The 21,048-nt window shown below is 41.0% G+C and overlaps 1 protein-coding gene across 2 annotated transcripts in view; it reads right to left on the bottom strand.

The window, feature by feature from the left end:
- Positions 1 to 21,048, bottom strand: part of LOC137621504 (myosin-11-like) — a 197,660-nt gene that overhangs the window by 101,448 nt on the left and 75,164 nt on the right. For both annotated transcript variants that reach the window (XM_068351856.1, XM_068351857.1), the window contains one exon: positions 2,252 to 2,409. In XM_068351856.1, the coding sequence (XP_068207957.1) occupies positions 2,252 to 2,409 (158 nt within the window). The remainder of the gene's footprint in view (positions 1 to 2,251; positions 2,410 to 21,048) is intronic.

Genomic DNA, 21,048 nt, shown 5'->3' with positions numbered 1-21,048 from the left:
TCACACTCTTCAGTGCCTCCAGGGGTGAAGCAGGAATCAGGAAGATACTAAAGGGGCAGCCTTAGAAATCCTAGTGGCAACCAAAAACCCTTCTATCAACGATGGAACACCAGTGATGTGCAAGGATGACTAACTTCCTAATGAGATAATGACTTACTGCAAACAGTCATGGCCCTTGCAACAAGCACAAAAATTATGAGATTTAAGGCAGGTATGCACACAAACCTGTCACACATTTACGGCATTATCGGGAAACAACTGCATATTCTTGTACAGTATTTCTCCTTTAATTTATTCCACGATCACGACCGCCTGACTGCAATGCACACTTATGCATCTATTTTAGAGAGAGAAAGTAAGGAATCAAAAGAGCCAAAATTAGAGAAGCAGTAAACACGTACTTTCCGTGGCCGAAGCCAGAAGTGAGTGTCTGGCTTCCCCGCCACCTGCTGGTAGTTATAATTACCTTGTTAAATTTCAACAGCCGTTCCAGCTTTGCTAAAATCATACTCCTATTAAAGGATGACAGTCAGGTAAACTTATCTAAAGCAATGATATTTTAGTTTATTTACAAAAACCACACTCATTAGTAAAAAATCATGACATTGAAAGGACAGAAAGAAAAAAAATAAGCACCCATCATAGAACCAGTTTCTTCACCCCAAAAGATGTTAAGTGACGGAAAAAGAAACCCTCTCCTCTTTCCAGCATTTACAGACCACCTTAATCCAAACATTAAAGCCTTTAAATAAATTAAAGCAGCTGCCTGACTATCCTTATGTTGAGATTAAATACCCAAAGCAAAAAAAACCTATATAAATACAGAGCAAGGGATGAAAAAATCAAGCAATATTATTAATTGATTGTTTACACTAGGCAGCCATTATATAACCATGCAGTGGCATGAAATCTGAGCAATAAATTTTGTTGAAATTATTTACAACTAATACAGTATCAGGAAAGGGAACAAACACACCTGAATAGTCCCAGAAGTGAAGAAATGTAAAATAACAAATATATTACAAGTGAACCTTTAATGCTGAAAATAAAATGACAATTGAATTCTAATAATAAAATTTCTTATTTCTATACTTACCTGATTATTATTATTATTATTATTATTATTATTATTATTATTATTATTATTATTACTTGCTAAGCTATAACCCTAGATGAAAAAGCATGATACTATAAGCCCAGGGGCTCTAATGGGGAAAATAGCCCAGTGAGGAAAGGAAACAAGGAAAAATAGAATATTTTAAGACCAGTGACAACATTAAAAAAAATATTTCCTAAATAAACTATGAAGACTTTAACAAAACAAGAGGAAGAGAAATAAGAAAGAATAGTGTGCCCGAGTGTACCCTCAAGCAAGAGAACGCTAATCCAAGACAGTAGAAAGCCATGGTGCGAAGGCTATGGCACTACCCAAGACTAGAGAACAATGGTTTGATTTTGGAGTGTCCTTCTCCTTTAAGAGCTGCTCATATTGCTTCTAGTCCAAAAGCTGGTTTAATCAATACTTACCCATAAAATTTTCCAAATTTCTTTGGGTTCAACAAATACATGTCTTTAATAAAGGAACGGAGCCCTCTAGCAGTAAGTGGTAAGAAGCCCTGGTTGCAGAGTTAGGAAGACTAGTCTTTAGTTATCTCCATCAACCAGCTGAAATCGCATGCTCTCAGATTGTTTACATAGTGCATTTTAAAGTGTCTTACCCTGGTTCAGTTAGCAATCATTGCCTGGAATTGGTACAGGAATTATTTCTAGGATATCATGATCCGCGTTCCTTTTGTGTATAGTATTGTGCTAGGGGTAATTCTGTTGTTCAAATAATTTTTGTGAAGTGTGCATTTCACTTTCGGTACCACTAATGGAAAAAAATATGTTTCAATGGTTGCCAATCAAGTTAACAGTTTTAGCACAAAAGAAAGCTTTCTGTTAGTTCTGGGGAGCAGCCAGGGAAGACTAGGCTAGTTGATTACCATGGGATGTCAGCGATATTTATCACTTGCTTCTTTGGTAAACTTCAGAAGTAAATTGAATCCTCCCTTAGTCTTGGTAATTCTGGTCCTTGTCACCCTATGGCCAAACTTAATCCAACCTCTCATAGAGGAGAGGGTATGTGAAGAATATTTTTTTCTTTTGTTAATGTCGAGCTGGCTGCTCTTCAAAGATATATGCAGTGAGAAATAGAAGTAAGATTCATCAAGAATATATACTTTCAGGATGAGGATTTATATTTACTTACCAAATAATTCTCCCTGTTGCCATCTCTCAGCTAGATCTTGAGTGAAAAGAAACACTTTTTCTACCAACACTTGTATAACTGGAAGAGTAGCTCCAACACATTCATTTGCACTGTCATCTGAAGATGACACTGGTTTGCTGGAGTTTTCGTTATTGGTTCTGTGGGAAATCAAAATGCCTTAGTATGATATTTTAATTATAAAATAAATTTTTGAATATACTTACCCGGTGAATATATAATAGCTGCTGCTCCAGCGGCTCGACAGAAAACACACACAAAAACTCGCGAGCGATCGCTATGAAGGTTGCGGGTGTGCCCACCAGCACCAACTATCGGCCAGATACCGAATATACATGTAAACAGACCCAATTTTTCTCATCCCGCTGGGTCTCTATCGGGGAGGAAGGGGGGGCCTTTAATTTATATATTCACCGGGTAAGTATATTCAAAAATTTATTTTATAATTAAAATATCATTTTTAAATATTTAACTTAGCCGGTGAATATATAATAGCTGAATCACACCCATGGTGGTGGGTAGAGACCAGAGTTAATTAAGTTTACAGCGTATATGTTTAGAGTTTTTGACAGTTATATCATAACAAAACCCAAATATATAAAGGTACCTGGTAAGGAAGTTGACTTAGACGATTACTCTGCCTTATTAGCCTGTCTTCCTCACGAAGCCCAGCGATCCTCTTAGGATGCTGAAAGACTCCCAGGAGCTGAAGTATTAAGGGCTGCAACCCATACAACAGGACCTCATCAAACCCCTAATCTGGGCGCTCTCAAGAAATGACTTTGACCACCCGCCAAATCAACCAGGATGCGAAAGGCTTCTTAGCCTTCCGTACAACCCAAAAAACAATATTAAAAAACATTTCAAGAGACAGATTAAAAAGGATATTGGAATTAGGGTAATGTAGTGGTAGAACCCTCACTCACTACTGCACTCGCTGCAATGAATGGACCCAGTGTGTAGCAGTCCTCGTAAAGAGTCTGGACATCTTTTAAGTAAAATGACGCGAACACTGACTTGCTTCTCCAAAAAGTCGCGTCCATAATACTTTGCAGAGATTTATTTTGCTTGAAGGCCACGTAGGTTGCTATAGCTCTAACTTCGTGCGTCTTAACCTTAAGCAAACATCGGTCTTTCTCATTCAAGTGAGAATGAGCTTCTCGTATTAAAAAATCTGATAAAATATGACAAAGCATTCTTTGACATAGGCAATGATGGTTTCTTAACTGAGCACCATAATGCCTCAGATTTACCTCGTAATGACTTGGTACGAGCTAAATAGAACTTAAGAGCTCTAACAGGGCATAATACTCTTTCCAGTTCGTTGCCTACGATCTCTGATAAGCAAGGAATATCAAAAGATTTAGGCCAAGGACGAGAAGGCAGTTCATTTTTTGGCCAGGAAACCAAGTTGAAGTGAACAAGTGGCTTTTTCTGTAGAAAAAACCGATGTTCTTACTGAAGGCATGAAGTTCACTGACCCTTTTAGCCGAAGCCAAGCACACTAGGAAAAGTGTCTTGAGGGTGAGATCCTTCAGGGAGGCTGAATGTAATGGCTCAAACCTGTCTGACATGAGGAACCTTATGACCACGTCTAAGTTCCATCCAGGAGTTGCCAAACGACGTTCCTTAGAGGTCTCGAAAGACTTAAGGAGATCTTGGAGATCTTTATTGTTGGAAAGATCTAAGCCTCTATGTCGAAAGACCGAAGCCAACATGCTCCTGTAGCCCTTAATCGTGGGAGCTGAAAGGGAGCGAACCTTTCTCAGATGTAAAAGAAAATCTGCGATTTGGGCTACAGAGGTACTGGACGAGGACACAGATGCTGACTTGCACCAGTCTCGAAAGACTTCCCACTTCGACTGGTATACTCTAATGGTAGAAGCTCTCCTAGCTCTTGCAATCGCACTGGCTGCCTCCTTCGAAAAGCCTCGAGCTCTTGAGAGTCTTTCGATAGTCTGAAGGAAGTCAGACGAAGAGCGGGGAGGCTTTGATGGACATTCTTTACGTGTGGATGACGTAATAGATCTACCCTTAGAGGAAGACTTCTTGGAAAGTCTACCAGCCATTGAAGTACCTTGGTGAACCACTCTCTCGCGGGCCAGAGGGTAGCAACCAACGTCAACCTTGTCCCTTCGTGAGAGGCGAACTTCTGCAGTACCTTGTTGACTATCTTGAATGGTGGGAATGCATATAAGTCCAGAAGAGACCAATCCAGTGGAAACGCGTCTATGTGGATTGCTTCTGTATCTAGGACTGGAGAGCAATAGATTGGTAACCTTTTGGTCAACGAGGAGGCAAAGAGGTCTATGGTGGGTTGACCCCAAGTAGCCCAAAGACTCTTGCCCACGTCCTTGTGGAGGGTCCATTCTGTGGGTATCACCTGACCCCTCCAACTGAGACAGTCTGCCAAGACGTTCAAGTCCCCCTGGATGAATCTCGTCAACAGGGAGATGCCTCGATTTCTTGACCATAAGAGAAGGTCCCTTGCGATCTCGAGCAGCGTGAAGGAGTGTGTGCCTCCTTGCTTAGAGATGTACGCCAAAGTTGTGGTGTTGTCTGAGTTGATCTCTACCACTTAGTTTCGAAGAAGCTTTCGAATATCATCAAGGCCAAGTGGACTGCTAATAGCTCCTTGCCGTTGATGTGCATGCTCTTCTGACTTGAGGTCCACAGACCCGAGTATTCCCGACCGTCCAGGGTCGCACCCCAACCCAAATCCGACGCGTCTGAGAACAACACGTGGTTTGGGTTCTTGACTGCTAGGGATAGTCCCTCTCTCAGACTGATATTGCTGTCCCACCATTTCAGGCCTGCCTTTACTGGTTCGGAGACTGGGAATGATACCGTCTCTAACGTCTTGTCCTAGTTCCAGTGAGAGGCTAGATGGAACCTGAGAGGCAGAAGGTGTAGTCTCCCTAGTGAGACAAACTGCTCCAGGGATGAGAGAGTCCCTACGAGACTGTTCCAACTCCTGACTGAACAAACGTTTTCTTTTCAGCATTAGTTGGACTTCGAGCAGGGCTTGTTCTATTCGGTGGCAGACGGTAAAGCCTGAAAAAAAAAAACTGGACTGCGAATCTCCATCCCCAAATATAGAATAATCTGGGATGGGATCAGTTGGGACTTTTAGGTTGACTAAAAGTCCCAACTCCCTGGCCAGACTCAACGTCCAATGTAGATCCTGCAGACAGCGAAGACTGGACGATGCTCTGAGAAGCCAGTCGTCCAAGTACAGGGAGGCTCGGATCCCCGATAGATGGAGGGATTTTGCCACATTCCTTATGAGCCTCGTAAACACGAGAGGAGCAGGACTGAGGCCAAAGCACAGGGCTCGAAACTGGTACCCCACATTCCTGTAAACAAACCTCAGAAACGGTTGGGAATCCGGGTGTATAGGAATGTGGAAGTATGCCTCCTGAAGGTCGAGAGAGACCATCCAGTCGCCTTCCATTAATGCTGTCAAGACAGCCTGGTAGACTTCATCGTGAAGTTTGTCTTGACAATGAACATATTGAGCGCACTTGCCTCTTACGTACTCCTGCAGTGAACATGGCTGCCAGATCATTGGAGCCATCCCTGAGGGACTTGTTCCTGCAGAGAACGTGGCTGTCAGATCATTGGAGCCATCCCTGAAAGCCTTGTTTATGCATGACATAATTGTACAGCAAAACTTCAAACGCTCGAAAATAGCTCTGAAGTCGACCATAAAATCTTGGAGCGTCTCATGGCCAGGCGCCAGGGAGAGTCTATGAGGTCTGAGAAGTCTATCTGGGCAGAGGCAGGAACTCCCAAGCCGAGAACTTCTCTCGTGTCCTATCAGACTCTCGCTCTATAAGCCAGCTTAAAAGTAGGGAAAGCAAAGGCTGTCTCCCCCAAACTCCTCCTGGTGATAAACCAGTCGCCTAGCAAACGTAAAGCTCTCTTAGAAGAGCGAGAGAGCACTAGCTTATAAAACAACGGCTTCGAAGTAGCTAGGCCTAGTGTAAACTCTGACGTTTAGGCGAACGAGGAGCAGCAGTTACAAAAAGATCCGGACAAAGATCCTTAAAAATCAGCATGATTTATTTAAAGTCCATAGAGGGCTAAGCAGCTTTAGGCTCCTCTCCGTCTGACAGAGTCCTCAAGGGAATATCAGTAGGAGGGGGAACAGCAACTTCCTCATCTGAAGGAACCTTGTCCGACAATAGCCGAGTCTCAAGCAAGGGAGAGACCTACCGTGGTGGCAATACTTTACAAGCAGAGTCCACACGCACTGGTGCATTAGTAGCGGACCAGGACGCAACGTCATGTAACTGCTTAACAGTCTGTGAACTGTCAACAAAAACAGGTGCGGGAGGACGCTCGGCGTCCACTCGAGACTGTTTTGACTGCCTAGTCTGAGCAGTCAAAACAACTCTAGACTGCGGTAGTTGACGCTCAGCGTCAAAACAAGTCAACTCCGCTGGTTGGCGAACGACCTGAACGTCAACAGGAGCATTAGGAAGCGGCCTAACGTCCAAATGCGGCTGAAAATCAACACGTGACCGCATCGAGTGAGGCTCTACATATCGTGACTGACGTGACTTAGCTACGCCAACGTCAACAGGACGCACAAAGGTTCGTTTGTGCGGCTGAAGGCCAGGATCTCGATGAGATAAACGGCTAGGATCAACGTGAACCTTATCGGCAGAATAGTCTTCCATAAGAGAGGCAAGCTTATTCTGCATGTCTTGCCGTACAACCCATTTAGGATCAACGGGAATGGTTGCGGTAAGAGACGAGGGTAACGTCTGTGACTGCAAAACCTTGCCTACAAAAAGACTCTCGGAGCCTGTGTTACGCTTTTGTTTAGGCGGCGAGCAGTCTTCTGATGACTGCATAGGGTCAAAGCTGTCCTAATAGTTAAAACCAGGACGCTGGACCTGTCCTGAAAGGACTGACTTTCGCTTAAAGGGCCTCGAAACCTTGTTCCACGGTTTCTTATGCGAATAGCCTTCGGATGACGAGGAGAAAATCGTCTCTCTCGCCTTATGGTAGGGGCGATCTTGGTGAGATACGCCTGATACCATAGAGGGAACGTCTGTTCGCTGATCAAGGCCTCTCGAACCCATAAGTCGTACGACATTACTTCTCCCCTGGGCTTGGGAGCTTGCAAGAGGTCTCGGACTAGGCGAACGACAGGCACGAACAGACGAACCCTCGGTCGCAACACTGATAACACTTTGCGCAATATCACTTTATCACTACGATTTTCTGTTTTGCACTTATTTCACTGAAATCGAATTTTTTAATAATTCACATTAGGTATGAATAAAACTGATTTCTACCTGAAGCACGCAATTCTACGCTCATCAAAAGGTTATAATTGCGAAATCAGTCGTATAATGTAAGCACATTAATACAAGCAAAAAACAGTAAACATATTTTAAGATAAAAAAATCAGTGGCTGGGAAAGAGACTAAACACTAGTTCATTCAAAACTACGTTTTCAATCTCTCACCGTACAGTGCCTTGGGACGAGAATAAAAACTAAAAACGTTTTATCCTTTCTCCCCGTACAGAGACTAGGGACGAGAGTAACTCGAGAACAACGTTACTCGCTTGGGACGAGAATAAAGATCGGAACGTTCTCTCTCCTCTCTCTCTCTCCGTCTCTATCTCTCTCTTTCTCTCTCTCTCTCTTGATTTCGCACCGAAGAAAAGAGCCCACTTACGTTTCGTCAATAAACAGGTTATTTGACCAAAGGAAAAAACTGAAAGGTTTTTCAATTAAAAAGTTCCTTTAAAATAGAATTTAAAACATTTAAGCTTTGAAAGAAGAATGAACAAAACGTCAGAATCGATTTACTCTTTCTGCAAAGTGAAACCGTGATACTCTCTCTCTATCGTAACCATAGAGCGCAAACTGCGTAGCATAAATAAACTAAACGTTAGTTCATCTTTGAAACAGTACGAAGACTATTCAAAGAAAATCTTTCATAAAATATCTACTAAAAAATATTCATTTAATAAGTTTTAAATCATTTGCTCTGTAAAAGTTATTTACGATTGAAAGGGCTCAACGTTGTTTAACTTCGGTTTCCAAGTTAGGACCGCCTACTCTCAGGAAAGGTCGCATATAAACAAATCATTAAAATTTATCTTGATGTTTATTATAAATGGAAAGCTAATCGAAGAGGCCTAATAAAGGCGGTTGAGATATAAAATATATAGAGGAAAATCTATAATTAATTTATAACGTGATAAGATAATTGCTAAAAGCCTAAAACACACTTCCGTACTAAGGGAAGGGTCGGCCATTTAAAAGTCAAAGAAAGTCCAAAAAAACAATCCAAAGTCATCAAAAATTAAATCTATCCAAAAACGAGTTCAAGATTTAAGTTGAAGATAAAACACCTGCACTGCGAAAGCTCAAACCAAAAGGAAGTACTTCACCAAATATGTTGAGAAAACTCCAGGTTATACAGCGAGTATTGATACGTCTTGTCGTTAAGGCCGACAGAGAAAAAATTGGGTCTGTTTACATGTATATTCGGTATCTGGCCGATAGTTGGCGCTGGTGGGCACACCCGCAACCTTCATAGCGATCGCTCGCGAGTTTTTGTGTGTGTTTTCTGTCGAGCCGCTGGAGCAGCAGCTATTATATATTCACCGGCTAAGTTAAATATTTAAAAATGAATTTTTGCATTAAACCAATTTTTCCATCTCTCTCTAAAAAGGCATGGGAAATAGTTAAAATCACATCAATATTTCATATTACACAAACCACAGCTTCATATACTTTTACAGTTATTAGCAATCAATATAACTGACAATGAGACAGGTGAAACAGTAATTACAACTAATTTCCAAAGTTAATCTTAGAAAGACACTCAAGTAATAAAGTTAGTAGAGATGTGAGTAGTTTTCCACCTGGTGGGGTGTCAGATCTTCATTAACAAGACCCAGCCCTCATAGGACACAAAAGCATTTCCTCTACATGACATTCTATCAAGAGTACATGCAAATGCCCCCTGGGCAGCCACTATAGTGTGTGTTTTTACAATTCATTATCATCATCATCTCGTCCTATGCCTATTAACACAAAGGGCCTCAGTCGTTGTTGTTGTTGTTCTTACAATCATGCTTGTGTAATAATATCTTGTGTCTCCACTCTAGCTGTATTTCAACCCAACCTTGATATCTCTAAATTGTTGTCCATGATTCCCAGCTATCATTGTATTTGTAGATGTACATATGCATGTGTTACGTTCAACCTTGATATTTTCTTATTTTTGCCAACGCTGCAATTATTATTAGAAGGATATTAATTTTTTCATTATTTACTTTACAAAACAAACATTTTTGTTCAAGCACAAATACAAACCCTTGCCCTTTACACAGGATAGAATGTCAGCAAAGCTGGAGTATTCAGCACTTATACTTTTATAACGAGGTGTAAACAGGTGGCTGGTAGTTACTGGCTGAGAGTGGGGAAGCCATCCCCCTTCCCCTCCTTGCTTGCACACTGAGCACTCACTTTGAATTAAGCTGTCAGTGAGACCAGATGTTCTTCCACTGGCTTGAGTTTTTGGCTTTTTAATTTATTTTATTTTCTTTCCTGCCTGTAAGAAAATGTTTGCTGTGGATGTGCAGATTTGCCTAAGAGTGTCAAAATAACATTGCTGTACCTTCATGAGTACCAAGGAGAAGGATCCCTACCTATTGGGCCATACCTGCAGAGGACATTCCTCCAGGCAGGAATCTCCTTTTGACGAGTGCTGGGAGTGGTCACCCTCCCAGTGGCATGTGTATGGCAGGAGGATGAAGAGGTCCAAAAGGGATTCTTCCCCTTTGGGGTAACCCTCAATGTTAATGAAATCCTGACCTTTTTCTCTGACCCCCAGTTGCTTCCCTTGGTTTTCTCTGGAAGCCAAACGAAAAAGAGTGGTGGTCCTTTACCTTTGGGCCAATTCTCAAAGTCAGAAGACTTTCCCAGGGCTTCTCCTTCAGGAGGAAACCTCATCATCTGGTTTAAAGACTGATGATACCCTGCTAGTTGTATGGACCTCTTTGGGGCTACAAAGACCTTGCCAAGGAGTTGCTGGTGACGACATTTGCTTAAAAGGAAGTGGAGGAGTGTGTTTTCGCTCCGGCGTTGGACACCTTCATCTTGTTTCCATCGAGAACAGAGAAGAGTCTTTCCTTCTAGGGCTTCTCCCTTTGAAGCCATCCACCATTACACCAGTCTCTGTGTCACCTCTTGAGACTAGCAGAACAGACATACTTAGTGTTACAGTATTATGTCTCAATGCGCCCTCCTTCTGGGACGCATGCACTACCAGTGCTTGAGAAACTGTGTTGGCAAGCAACATGTCTCTCAAAATGAACGCAGGCATAACGACATGCACATACCTCAGTTTGCTAGCTCTTTGGAGCGTGCACATGGATTAGCTAATCTGGATCCACTAGAAACCTCCTCTCCTGAGCCTGTGGTAGTAGCACGCATAGCATTAGCATGTGCTACCCATGCATGGCTCGCTGGCAAATGCTCAGCCTTCTAGAGGTCTGGAACTGTTTAGTTACTGCGTCTGCACCTCACCATTTCATGTGCCGGACAAATAGGCCTAACTAATTTACGCATCTATGCAAGGTGCGTGCATACCTCACATAGACACGCCTTATCATTTCATGCATACTAACTAGATATGCCTTACCATGCTCCATACCACCTATAAACAATTCTACAGCATGCACTTCCAAGATGAAGTGCAATGAAGAACCCTCTTTCAGAAGAGACCTTACGCATGAGAGACCTAGAGTGAGCCCCTTCAAGCTCACATTGATGAACTGGACTAAAAGGTCTTCCCAATAGACCTCCCTGACTGATGGATATGCGACTGCCGCCGTCAATTTACTCCTCTGGGTGACCTTCGACCTCGAACCCATCACGGTTTTGAATAAAAAATGTTTTGATTTACAGTGAAATATTTGTTAGTCAAAATATTTCACGGAATACATAATTCTCACCCGCATAGTTTCTTATGTCGGCAACTATTGGTTGTCTCCCATCGACTGTTTTGACTTCACACTCTCTCTCTCCTGAGTTACCACTTAAACCCTTATCACTATTATCTGAGGGCTTACACCTCAGAGAAATTAACGATCTTTGGTTCATTCCAAAGAACAAGGCTCCCCGCATCCCAGAAAAGGATCCTCAAACTTCCTTGGGAGGTCAAGACTCGGGATCCCGAGCTGATGCTAGGAGTACTGTGATCACTTCCTCTTATTCTCAATCCTCTCAGAGAAGAGAAGAGCATGAGATGTATCTATCTTTCGGCCCCTCCCTACACTAGCTAGGTACAGTGAGGGAAAACGTTGCCTTCGACGTGGACTTGGACGCTTCTGACAGTGCCCTTCCTCAGCCTGTTGGACCTAAGTCCCCTGACACCAAGGAGGGCGAGTCAAAGTTCACGTTTTAGCAAGTCTTGGCCTGCATGCGCCGACCAAATGGTCTCAGGGTGGTCCCTTGCTCTCCTCCTAAAGGAAGAAAAAAGACCATTGACCGATTGTGTTGTGCACCTAGGGGCAACTTACTACATCTAGAACTTTTGTGGTTGATTCTTGACTCAGAAGCCCTAGACAAGGTCAACCCACACATCTGTGCAAGGAAGAACTTTCTAAAGGCAAGAAAATCCTCAAAGTTGATTCCTCTGCCCTTTTTTTGTCAGAAGTGTTTCCTTACCCAGGAGGCTTCCCCCTCGCCCTTACCGTTCTACCCCGCAGTTTCTTTTTTTGCAAACTATCTAGTAGCACAACAACGGAACTATACAGCAAATAAGGTCATGAACACGGAAAGCAGGGCAATGGCAACTCCACAGGCCTCTTCATAAATCTAGAACTGGTCCAGTATGGTGGGCTTTTTGGCCTATATTGAGGCCTTGACATATCCCGACAAGAGGGAGACAGTGGAAGGCTCTCAACAATATAGTCTTGACAAAGGCTAAAACGGTCAAATTTTTTATCAACCAGTGGGAAAATTGGATTTTGAAGAGGAGTGACACCGTGGACTCCAGATTTCACAAGCAGATTAGCCAGCGAGAGATCCTGAATCTCTGAAACGCATCAGTAAAGGGTCCTTCTCTGTTCTGGACAAATGAAGTAAAAAAAGGGGACCTCTCCTTTCTACGTTCCTCCCAGCCTGACCATGGACTCAACCGAGTTCGGCTGGTACTGCTAAGGTGCCACAGCCCACCCTCCCCCGTTATCTACCACAATGAAGCTTCATAACGCTGAGCCCCCTACTGCTGCTACCTCCACCGGTCACCCAAGGCACTGGAGGAAGCAGCAGGGCCTACTGGAACTGCGTCACAATTGCTCGCCATTCATTCCTATTTTTAGCACGCTCTCTTGCCTCTCTCACATCTATCCTCCTATCACCCTGAGCTTTCTTCACTCCATCCATCCACCCAAACCTTGACCTTCCTCTTGTACTTCTCCCATCAACTCTTGCATTCATCACCTTCTTTAGCAGACAGCCATTTTCCATTCTCTCAACATGGCCAAACCACCTCAACACATTCATATCCACTCTAGCTGCTAACTCATTTTTTACACCCGTTCTCACCCTCACTACGTCGTCCCTAACCCTATCTACTCGAGATACACCAGCCATACTCCTTAGACACATAATCTCAAACACATTCAATTTCTGTCTCTCCGTCACTTTCATTCCCCACAACTCCGATCCATACATCACAGTTGGTACAATCACTCTCTTTACATTCATGCCCAACCCTCTATTTTTTACTACTCCCTTAACTGCCCCCAACACTTTGCATCCTTCATTCACTCTCTGATGTACATCTGCTTCCACTTCACCATTTTCTGCAACAACAGACCCCAAGTACTTAAACTGATCCACCTCCTCAAGTAACTCTCCATTCAACATGACATTCAACCTCGCACCACCTTCCCTTCTCGTACATCTCATAACCTTACTCATACCCACATTAATTCTCAACTTCCTTCTTTCACACACTCTTCCAAATTCTGTCACTAATCGGCCAAGCTTCTCTTCCGCTTCTGCAACCAGTACAGTATCATCCGCAAACAAAAACTGATTTACCTCCCATTCATGGTCATTCTCGTCTACCAGTTTTAATCCTCGTCCAAGCACTCAAACATTCACCTCTCTCACCACTCCATCAACATAAAAGTTAAACAATCACAGAGACATCACACATCCCTGTCTCAGCCCCACTCTCACTGGAAACCAATCGCTCACTTCATTTCCTATCCTAACACATGCTTTACTACCTTTGTAGAAACTTTTCACTGCTTGCAACAGCCTTCCACCAACTCCATATAACCTCATCACATTCCACATTGCTTCCCTATCAACTCTATCATACGCTTTCTCCAGATCCATAAATGCTACATACACCTTACCTTTTGCTAAATATTTCTCGCATATCGCCTTACTATAAAAATCTGATTCATACAACCCCTACCTCTTCTAAAACCACCCTGTAGTTTTAAGATTGTATTCGCTGTTTTATCCTTAATCCTATTAATCAGTACTCTACCATACACTTTTCCAACTACACTCAACAAACTAATACCCCTTGAATTACAACACTCATGCACATCTCCCTTACCGTTATACAGTGGTACAATACATGCACAAACCAAATCTACTGGTACCATTGACAACACAAAACACATATTAAACAATCTCACCAACCATTCAAGTACAGTCACACCCCCTTCCTTCAACATCTCAGCTCTCACACCATCCATACCAGATGCTTTTCCTACTCTCGTTTCATCTAGTGCTCTCCTCACTTCCTCTCTTGTAATCTCTCTCTCATCCTCATCTCCCATCACTGGCACCTCAACACCTGCAACAGAAATTATATCTGCCTCCCTATTATCCTCAACATTCAGTAAACTTTCAAAATATTCCACCCACCTTTTCTTGCCTCCTCTCCTTTTAACAACCTTCCATTTCCATCTTTCACTGTCTCTTCAATTCTTGAACCAGCCTTCCTTACTCTCTTCAATTCTTTCCAAAACTTCTTATTCTCTTCATATGAATGACCCAATCCCTGACCCCACCTACGGTCAGCTGCCCTCTTTGCCTCACTTACCTTGCGCTTTACTTCCACATTTTTCTCTCTATATCTTTCATACTTCTCTACACTATTACTCTGCAGCCATTCTTCAAAAGCCCTCTTTTTCTCTTCCCCTTTTACCTTCACTCCTTTATTCCACCATTCACTGCCCTTCCTCATGCTGCCTCCAACAAACTTCTGTCCACACACATCACTTGCAATCCCATCAAAATTTTCTTTTACTAACTTCAACTCCTCTAAATTACCAGTTTCTCTTACTTTCACTTCGTCATATGCCATTTTCAACTTTTCTTGATATTTAATTTTTACCCCCGGTTTTATTAGCTCTTCAACCCTCACTACCTCCCTTTTACATCCACCTACTCTATTCCCCCACTCTTTTGCTACAATTAATTTTCCTTCCACTAAAAAATGATCAGACATACCGTTAGCCACACCCCTAAAGACGTGCACGTCTTTCAATCTTCCAAACATTCTTTTAGTTATCAACACATAATCCATTAACGCCCTTTCTACCACTCTTCCATTTGCCACTCTTACCCATGTATACTTGTTTTTATCTTTCTTTTTGAAAAAGCTAGAGCTCATCACCATCTCTTGCTCAACACACATATCTACCAGTCTCTCACCACTCTCATTTTCACCTGGTATGCCATACTTCCCAATGACACCTTCTACCTCTCCAGCGCCCACTCTAGCATTTAAGTCACCCATGACAACTACATAATTCCTTCTATCCAATCCTTCTACACACCTAGTTCATTCATTCCAGAACTCAATTCCGCTCTTCTTCACTTTTCTCACAACCTGGCCCATACGCACTGACAAAAGCCCAACATTCCCTACCCAATCTAACCCTTACCCACATTAACCTAGATGAAATCTCCTTCCATTCCACTACTTTACCTGTCATCCATTCACTCAGCAATAAAGCCACACCTTCTCTTGCTCTTCCTTTTTCAATCCTAGACACCCTACCATACATTACACCAAACATCACTTCACCTTTCCCTTTTATCTTTGTCTCACACAAAGCCAATATATCATTCCTTCTATTCCTAAACATACTTCCAATCTCACATCTTTTACTCTCTATCATACTACATCCACGCACATTCAAACACCCCAAAACTAGAGTGTGGGGAGCAGTCACTTTCACCCCAGCTCTACCTCTTTGATATCTCACAGGATTATAATACAGGAGAGGGGGTTCCCGGTTCCCAGCCCCTCATCCCATCCCTTTAGGTCGCCTCTTACAACACACACGGATACGTTAGCGCTCTTCTAAGTGTTTTTATGCCCCCCTTGGCCACAGGGGGCATAATGTATGTGTGTGTGTGTGTATATATATATATATATATATATATATATATATATATATATATATATATATATATATATATATATATATATATATATATATATATATATATATATAAGGGATTTTGACGAAGGAAAAATCTATTTCTGGGGAGAGACCTGTGGTGCCCGGTGAAAAGGGGTCCTTCTATGTGTGTGTGTATATATACATATATATAAATATATATATATATATATATATATATATATATATATATATATATATATATATATATATATATATATACATATATATATATATATATATATATATATATATATATATATATATATATATATATATATATATATATATATGCATATATATATATATACATATATATAAATATATATATATATATATATATATATATATATATATATATATATATATATATATATACTATTTTTATATACAATATACTTGTATTCAATAATGAATAGATATATTATTTTAAAAAATTCCCTTCTGTAATCTTATTAATACATTGTGTAATCGTAACTATAATTATAAAATAACTATTAATCATAATCGAATAATTGCATTGCAACAGTAATCGCCCCGTTTGTGGCATCAGGTACTGAACGTGTTCCTAATGTAAGTTTACATCAAAATGTAAATAGTAATGTAAATATAATGTAAATATAATGGGAAAGAAGGAATTTTTAAGATACTAATTTAGCACTATTCAGTGTCTGGTGGACCAAAAACTTTTGTTATTATAATTATTATTATTTTCATTATTATTATTATTATTATTATTATTATCATTATTATTATCATTATTATTAATATTATTACTATAATTATTGTTATCATTATTATCATTATTATCATTATTATTATTTTCCTCATTATTATTTAGCAAAAGGTAAGGAGGTGTATGTTGCGTTTATGGATCTGGAGAAAGCGTATGATAGAGTTGATAGGGAAGCAATGTGAAATGTGATGAGGTTATATGGAGTTTGGTGGAAGGTTGTTGCAAGCAGTGAAAAGTTTCTACAAAGGTAGTAAAGCATGTGTTAGGATAGGAAATGAAGTGAGTGATTGGTTTCCGGTGTGAGTGGGGCTGAGACAGGGATGTGTGATGTCGCCGTGGTTGTTTAACTTGTATGTTGATGGAGTGGTGAGAGAGGTGAATGCTCGAGTGCTTGGGCAAGGATTAAAACTGGTAGACGAGAATGACCATGAATGGGAGGTACATCAGTTTATGATTGCGGATGATACTGTACTGGTTGCAGACACAGAAGAGAAGCTTGGACGATTAGTGACAGAATTTGGAAGTGTGTGAGAGAAGGAAGTTGAGAGTTAATGTGGGTAAGAGTAAGGTTATGAGATGTACGAGAAGGGAAGGTGGTACAAGGTTGAATGTCATGTTGAATGGAGAGTTACTTGGGAAGGTGGATCAGTTTAAGTACTTGGGGTCTGTTGTTGCAGCAAATGGTGGGGTGGAAGCAGATGTACGTCAGAGAGTGAATGAAGGTTGCAAAGTGTAGCACCCAGTTAAGGGAGTAGTAAAAAATAGAGGGTTGGGCATGAATGTAAAGAGAGTTCTTTATGAGAAAGTGATTGTATCAACTGTGATGTATGGATCGGAGTTGTGGGGAATGAAAGTGATGGAGAGACAGAAATTGAATGTGTTTGAGATGAAGTGTCTAAGGAGTATGGCTGGTGTATCTCAAGTAGATAGGGTTAGGAACGAAGTGGTGAGGGTGAGAACGGGTGTAAGAAATGAGTTAGCAGCTAGAGTGGATATGAATGTGTTGAGGTGGCTTGGCCATGTTGAGAGAATGGAAAATTGCTGTCTGCTAAAGAAGGTGATGAATGCAAGAGTTAATGGGAGAAGTACGAGAGGAAGGCCAAGGTTTGGGTGGATGGATGGAGCGAAGGAAGCTCTGGGTGATAGGAGGATAGATGTGAGCGAGGCATGAGAGCGTGCTAGAAATAGGAATGAATGGCGAGCGATTGTGACGCAGTTCCGGTAGGCCCTGCTGCTGCCTCCGATGCCTTAGATGACCGCGGAGGTAGCAGCAGTAGGGGATTCAGCATTATGAAGCTTCATCTGTGGTGGATAATGTGGGAGGGTGGGCTGTGACACCCTAGCAGTACCAGCTGAACTCGGTTGAGTCCCCTGTTTAGGCTGGGAGGAACGTAGAGAGTAGAGGTCCCCTTTTTGTTTTTGTTTCTTTGCTGATGTCGGCTACCCCCCAAAATTGGGGGAACTGCCTTGGTATATGTATGTATGTATGTATTATTATCTAAAATTCTCTGGAGACCCCCCAAAAGCATCCTGCAAGCAATCCCGTGGGGTTTGAGACGCCCAGGTTGGGAACCACTGCTATAGGTGACTCATCCTTAGGTAGGAGGAAGTCCCCTTTCCAAGAGGCTCTATACTTAACCTGGTAACATGAAACTTAAGCTATCTTAGATACTAAAAGAATAAAGGTTTCTTGCACCTTGTAAATTCCAGAAGAACCAACACGTTTCACAGCCCTGGCTTTTAAGGGTTGTTTTTGAGCCAGAATCCTTTAGTCATAGACCTTGCAAGTAATGGGTTTGTTGATACCATGACTTGAAGACCATTTCAAGACTATAGGTTTGTCTGACTACATCACACTTCCCCTTGTAAGTGTGTGAGGAAAAGAATCTTCTGTGCTTGAGCACGGAACAACTACACTCTGAGTGGGCTTATCCAACTATCAGACTGAGTCCAATTTGTGAGGTCTTTTGAAGCTATACAGTGATACCTTGATTTGCGAGTTTAATTTGTTCCGGGGGGTGACCTCATATTTCAATTTTTTCATATATAAAATAAATTTTCCCCATTAAAAATGCCTAAATTGCCCTTAATCTGTTCCAACCCTTGAAAGGAAACCCGATAATCTTATAATTAATGTTATTAAATAAAGAAAATACATTTCTGAATAACAAATATTTTATGAAAATATAATAGGAGTATGTAAATACTTAAAAAGGTTTTATATTGTGTATTTACATTGGAGATGAGACAACTTGAGCTAACAAAGACACTGGAGGTGAGGGAAGGTAGAGATTATTGATGGGCGAGGATCAAAGAATCGGTTTTTGTTATCACTACTTAACACTGTACATTACCCTTCACAATTGTTTTATTCTAATTTTTTGTATTTTTTATTTCATTATTTTCTTTTACAAACAGATGTTCAAAGCTTTTTGGTTGGGATTATATCCATGAGATATTCTTTCTGCTTCAAAATTGTGCAGATTGTAGACGTTGAACTTTCAGATGTCTTAGCCAGATCCTTCACACGTGCATCTTCTTCCAAAATTATTTCCCGTTTCAATTCTTTAGACATCATCCTCCTCCTCTTTGCACTGTCACTAGCACTTACCTTCTTAAGTGGCAAGGTTAAAAGATTGTTGAAATAAGAATTTCTCAAAATATACAAGGCAAGAAACCATGAGCACAACAAATCAGCGTTTACTTTTGGATGCGGAGTCCGTTTTAGATCTGGGTTCCGTTTTGGACTCGGGGTCCATTTTGGATTCGGGGTCTGTTTTGGATCCGGGGTCCGTTTTGGATCTGGGGTCCGCTCTGAAACCGGGGCCCGTTTTGGAGCCGGGCTACGTTTTGGCGCCAGGGATCTATTTTGGAGCCGGGATCAGTTTTGAAGCTGGGGTCCGTTTTGGATCCGGGTCCGGTTTAGATCCGGGGTCCATTTTAGTTCATGGTTCCATTTTTTATCCTGAGCTCAAAAAGAGAATGTTAGAGTATATTGGAGATTGGAGGACACTGTGTCGTCACTTCTTACTACGCCATTTAGCAGCAGCATCTTCAACTTATACAGTGGTACCTCTACATACGAATTTAATTCGTTCCACAACCAACTTCGGATGTGGAAAATGTTCGGATGTAGAAACAAATTTTCCCATAAGAATACATGGTAATTCATTTAATTCGTTCCTCAGCCTAAAACCCATAATAAATCCTTACTAAATGGCTACACATAATTACACATAACAATAACATAACTGCATAATATGAAAGAAGCATGTAAAAAAGATAATTATAAAGAAATAATAAATAAAAAATGTGTTTTATTGCCACTTTACCTTAGAGACAGGCCAACGCAGGTGTAGGATTTGCTACTCCAGGGGGAGACGGACGATCGGCGAGAAGGTAGACATGGTGTTAACATGTTCTTTAAATAAATACTCTCTCTCTCTCTCTCTCTCTCTCTCTCTCTCTCTCTCTCTCTCTCTCTCTCTCTCTCTCTCTCTCTCTCTCTCTCTTGTTCTTCTTCACTGTTAGTGTTAGAGATGTCTATTATTTTTTTCTGAGAGAGAGAGAGAGAGAGATTAAACAAAAATGAGAGATTAAACAAAAATGTGTTGTGTACATATGATTTTTAACAGCGTTAACGAGTTGAAGGACAGTTAAATGTAACTAAAAAAACAATATCAGCGAATCTGAATTCCTTTATTAACTAAAACAAATATTGATACAAACACACTCGTGTGTGTATGCGCAAACACACACACACGCACGAGGAGACACGATCGGCGAGGAGGTAGAGATGGTGACTGCGATAACATACCGTAACTTACAATACGGAAATTTTAATCTAACTTAGTTAATTTATTTTTTTTTTATTTCTATATTTCATATTTTTTACACTTTTTTTTCTTTTGATTTTTTTATTTTCATCACTTTAAGTGACGAGTTACGGTATGTTATCGCAGTCACCATCTCTACCTCCTCCCCGACCGTCTCTCTTACTGCGTAACAATTTTTGCACCTGTGTGTATGTGTTTGTGCATACGCACACGAGTGTGTTTGTATCAATATTTGTTTTAGTTAATAAAGGAATTCAGATTAGCTGTTATTACTTTTTTAGTTACATTTAATTGTTTTTCAACTCATTGACGCTGTTAAAAATCATATGTACTCTAAACCCATTTTTGTTTAATCTCTCTCTCTCTCTCTCTCTCTCTCTCTCTCTCTCTCGGAAGAAAAATAATAGACGTATCTAACACTATAACAGCGAAGAAGAACGAGAGAGAGAGAGAGAGAGAGAGAGAGAGAGAGAGACATTTTATTTAAAGAACATGTTAATGCTATGTTTAGAGAGAAACAGAAAAAGAGAGAAGTCTTATTTAAAAGAGCTTGTTAATGTTATCATGGTTTTCTTTGCTTCACTTTTTTCTTTCTTTCTGTTCATCACGCTGGCCCTTCTCACAAATGACCGATGCCAACAATCTTTTTGTCCTTTATCCCTATCAACAAAAGGCGTTCTATCTCTTCCAGGGTATTGCTACGATGTCTTGTAATAATGGTGATC

This window comes from Palaemon carinicauda, chromosome 28 (assembly GCF_036898095.1).
Source record: "Palaemon carinicauda isolate YSFRI2023 chromosome 28, ASM3689809v2, whole genome shotgun sequence".
In the NCBI taxonomy this organism is placed as follows: Eukaryota; Metazoa; Arthropoda; class Malacostraca; order Decapoda; family Palaemonidae; genus Palaemon; species Palaemon carinicauda.
The sequence above is the reverse complement of the archived record's forward strand: the minus strand, read 5'-3'. Positions and strand labels throughout refer to the sequence as shown.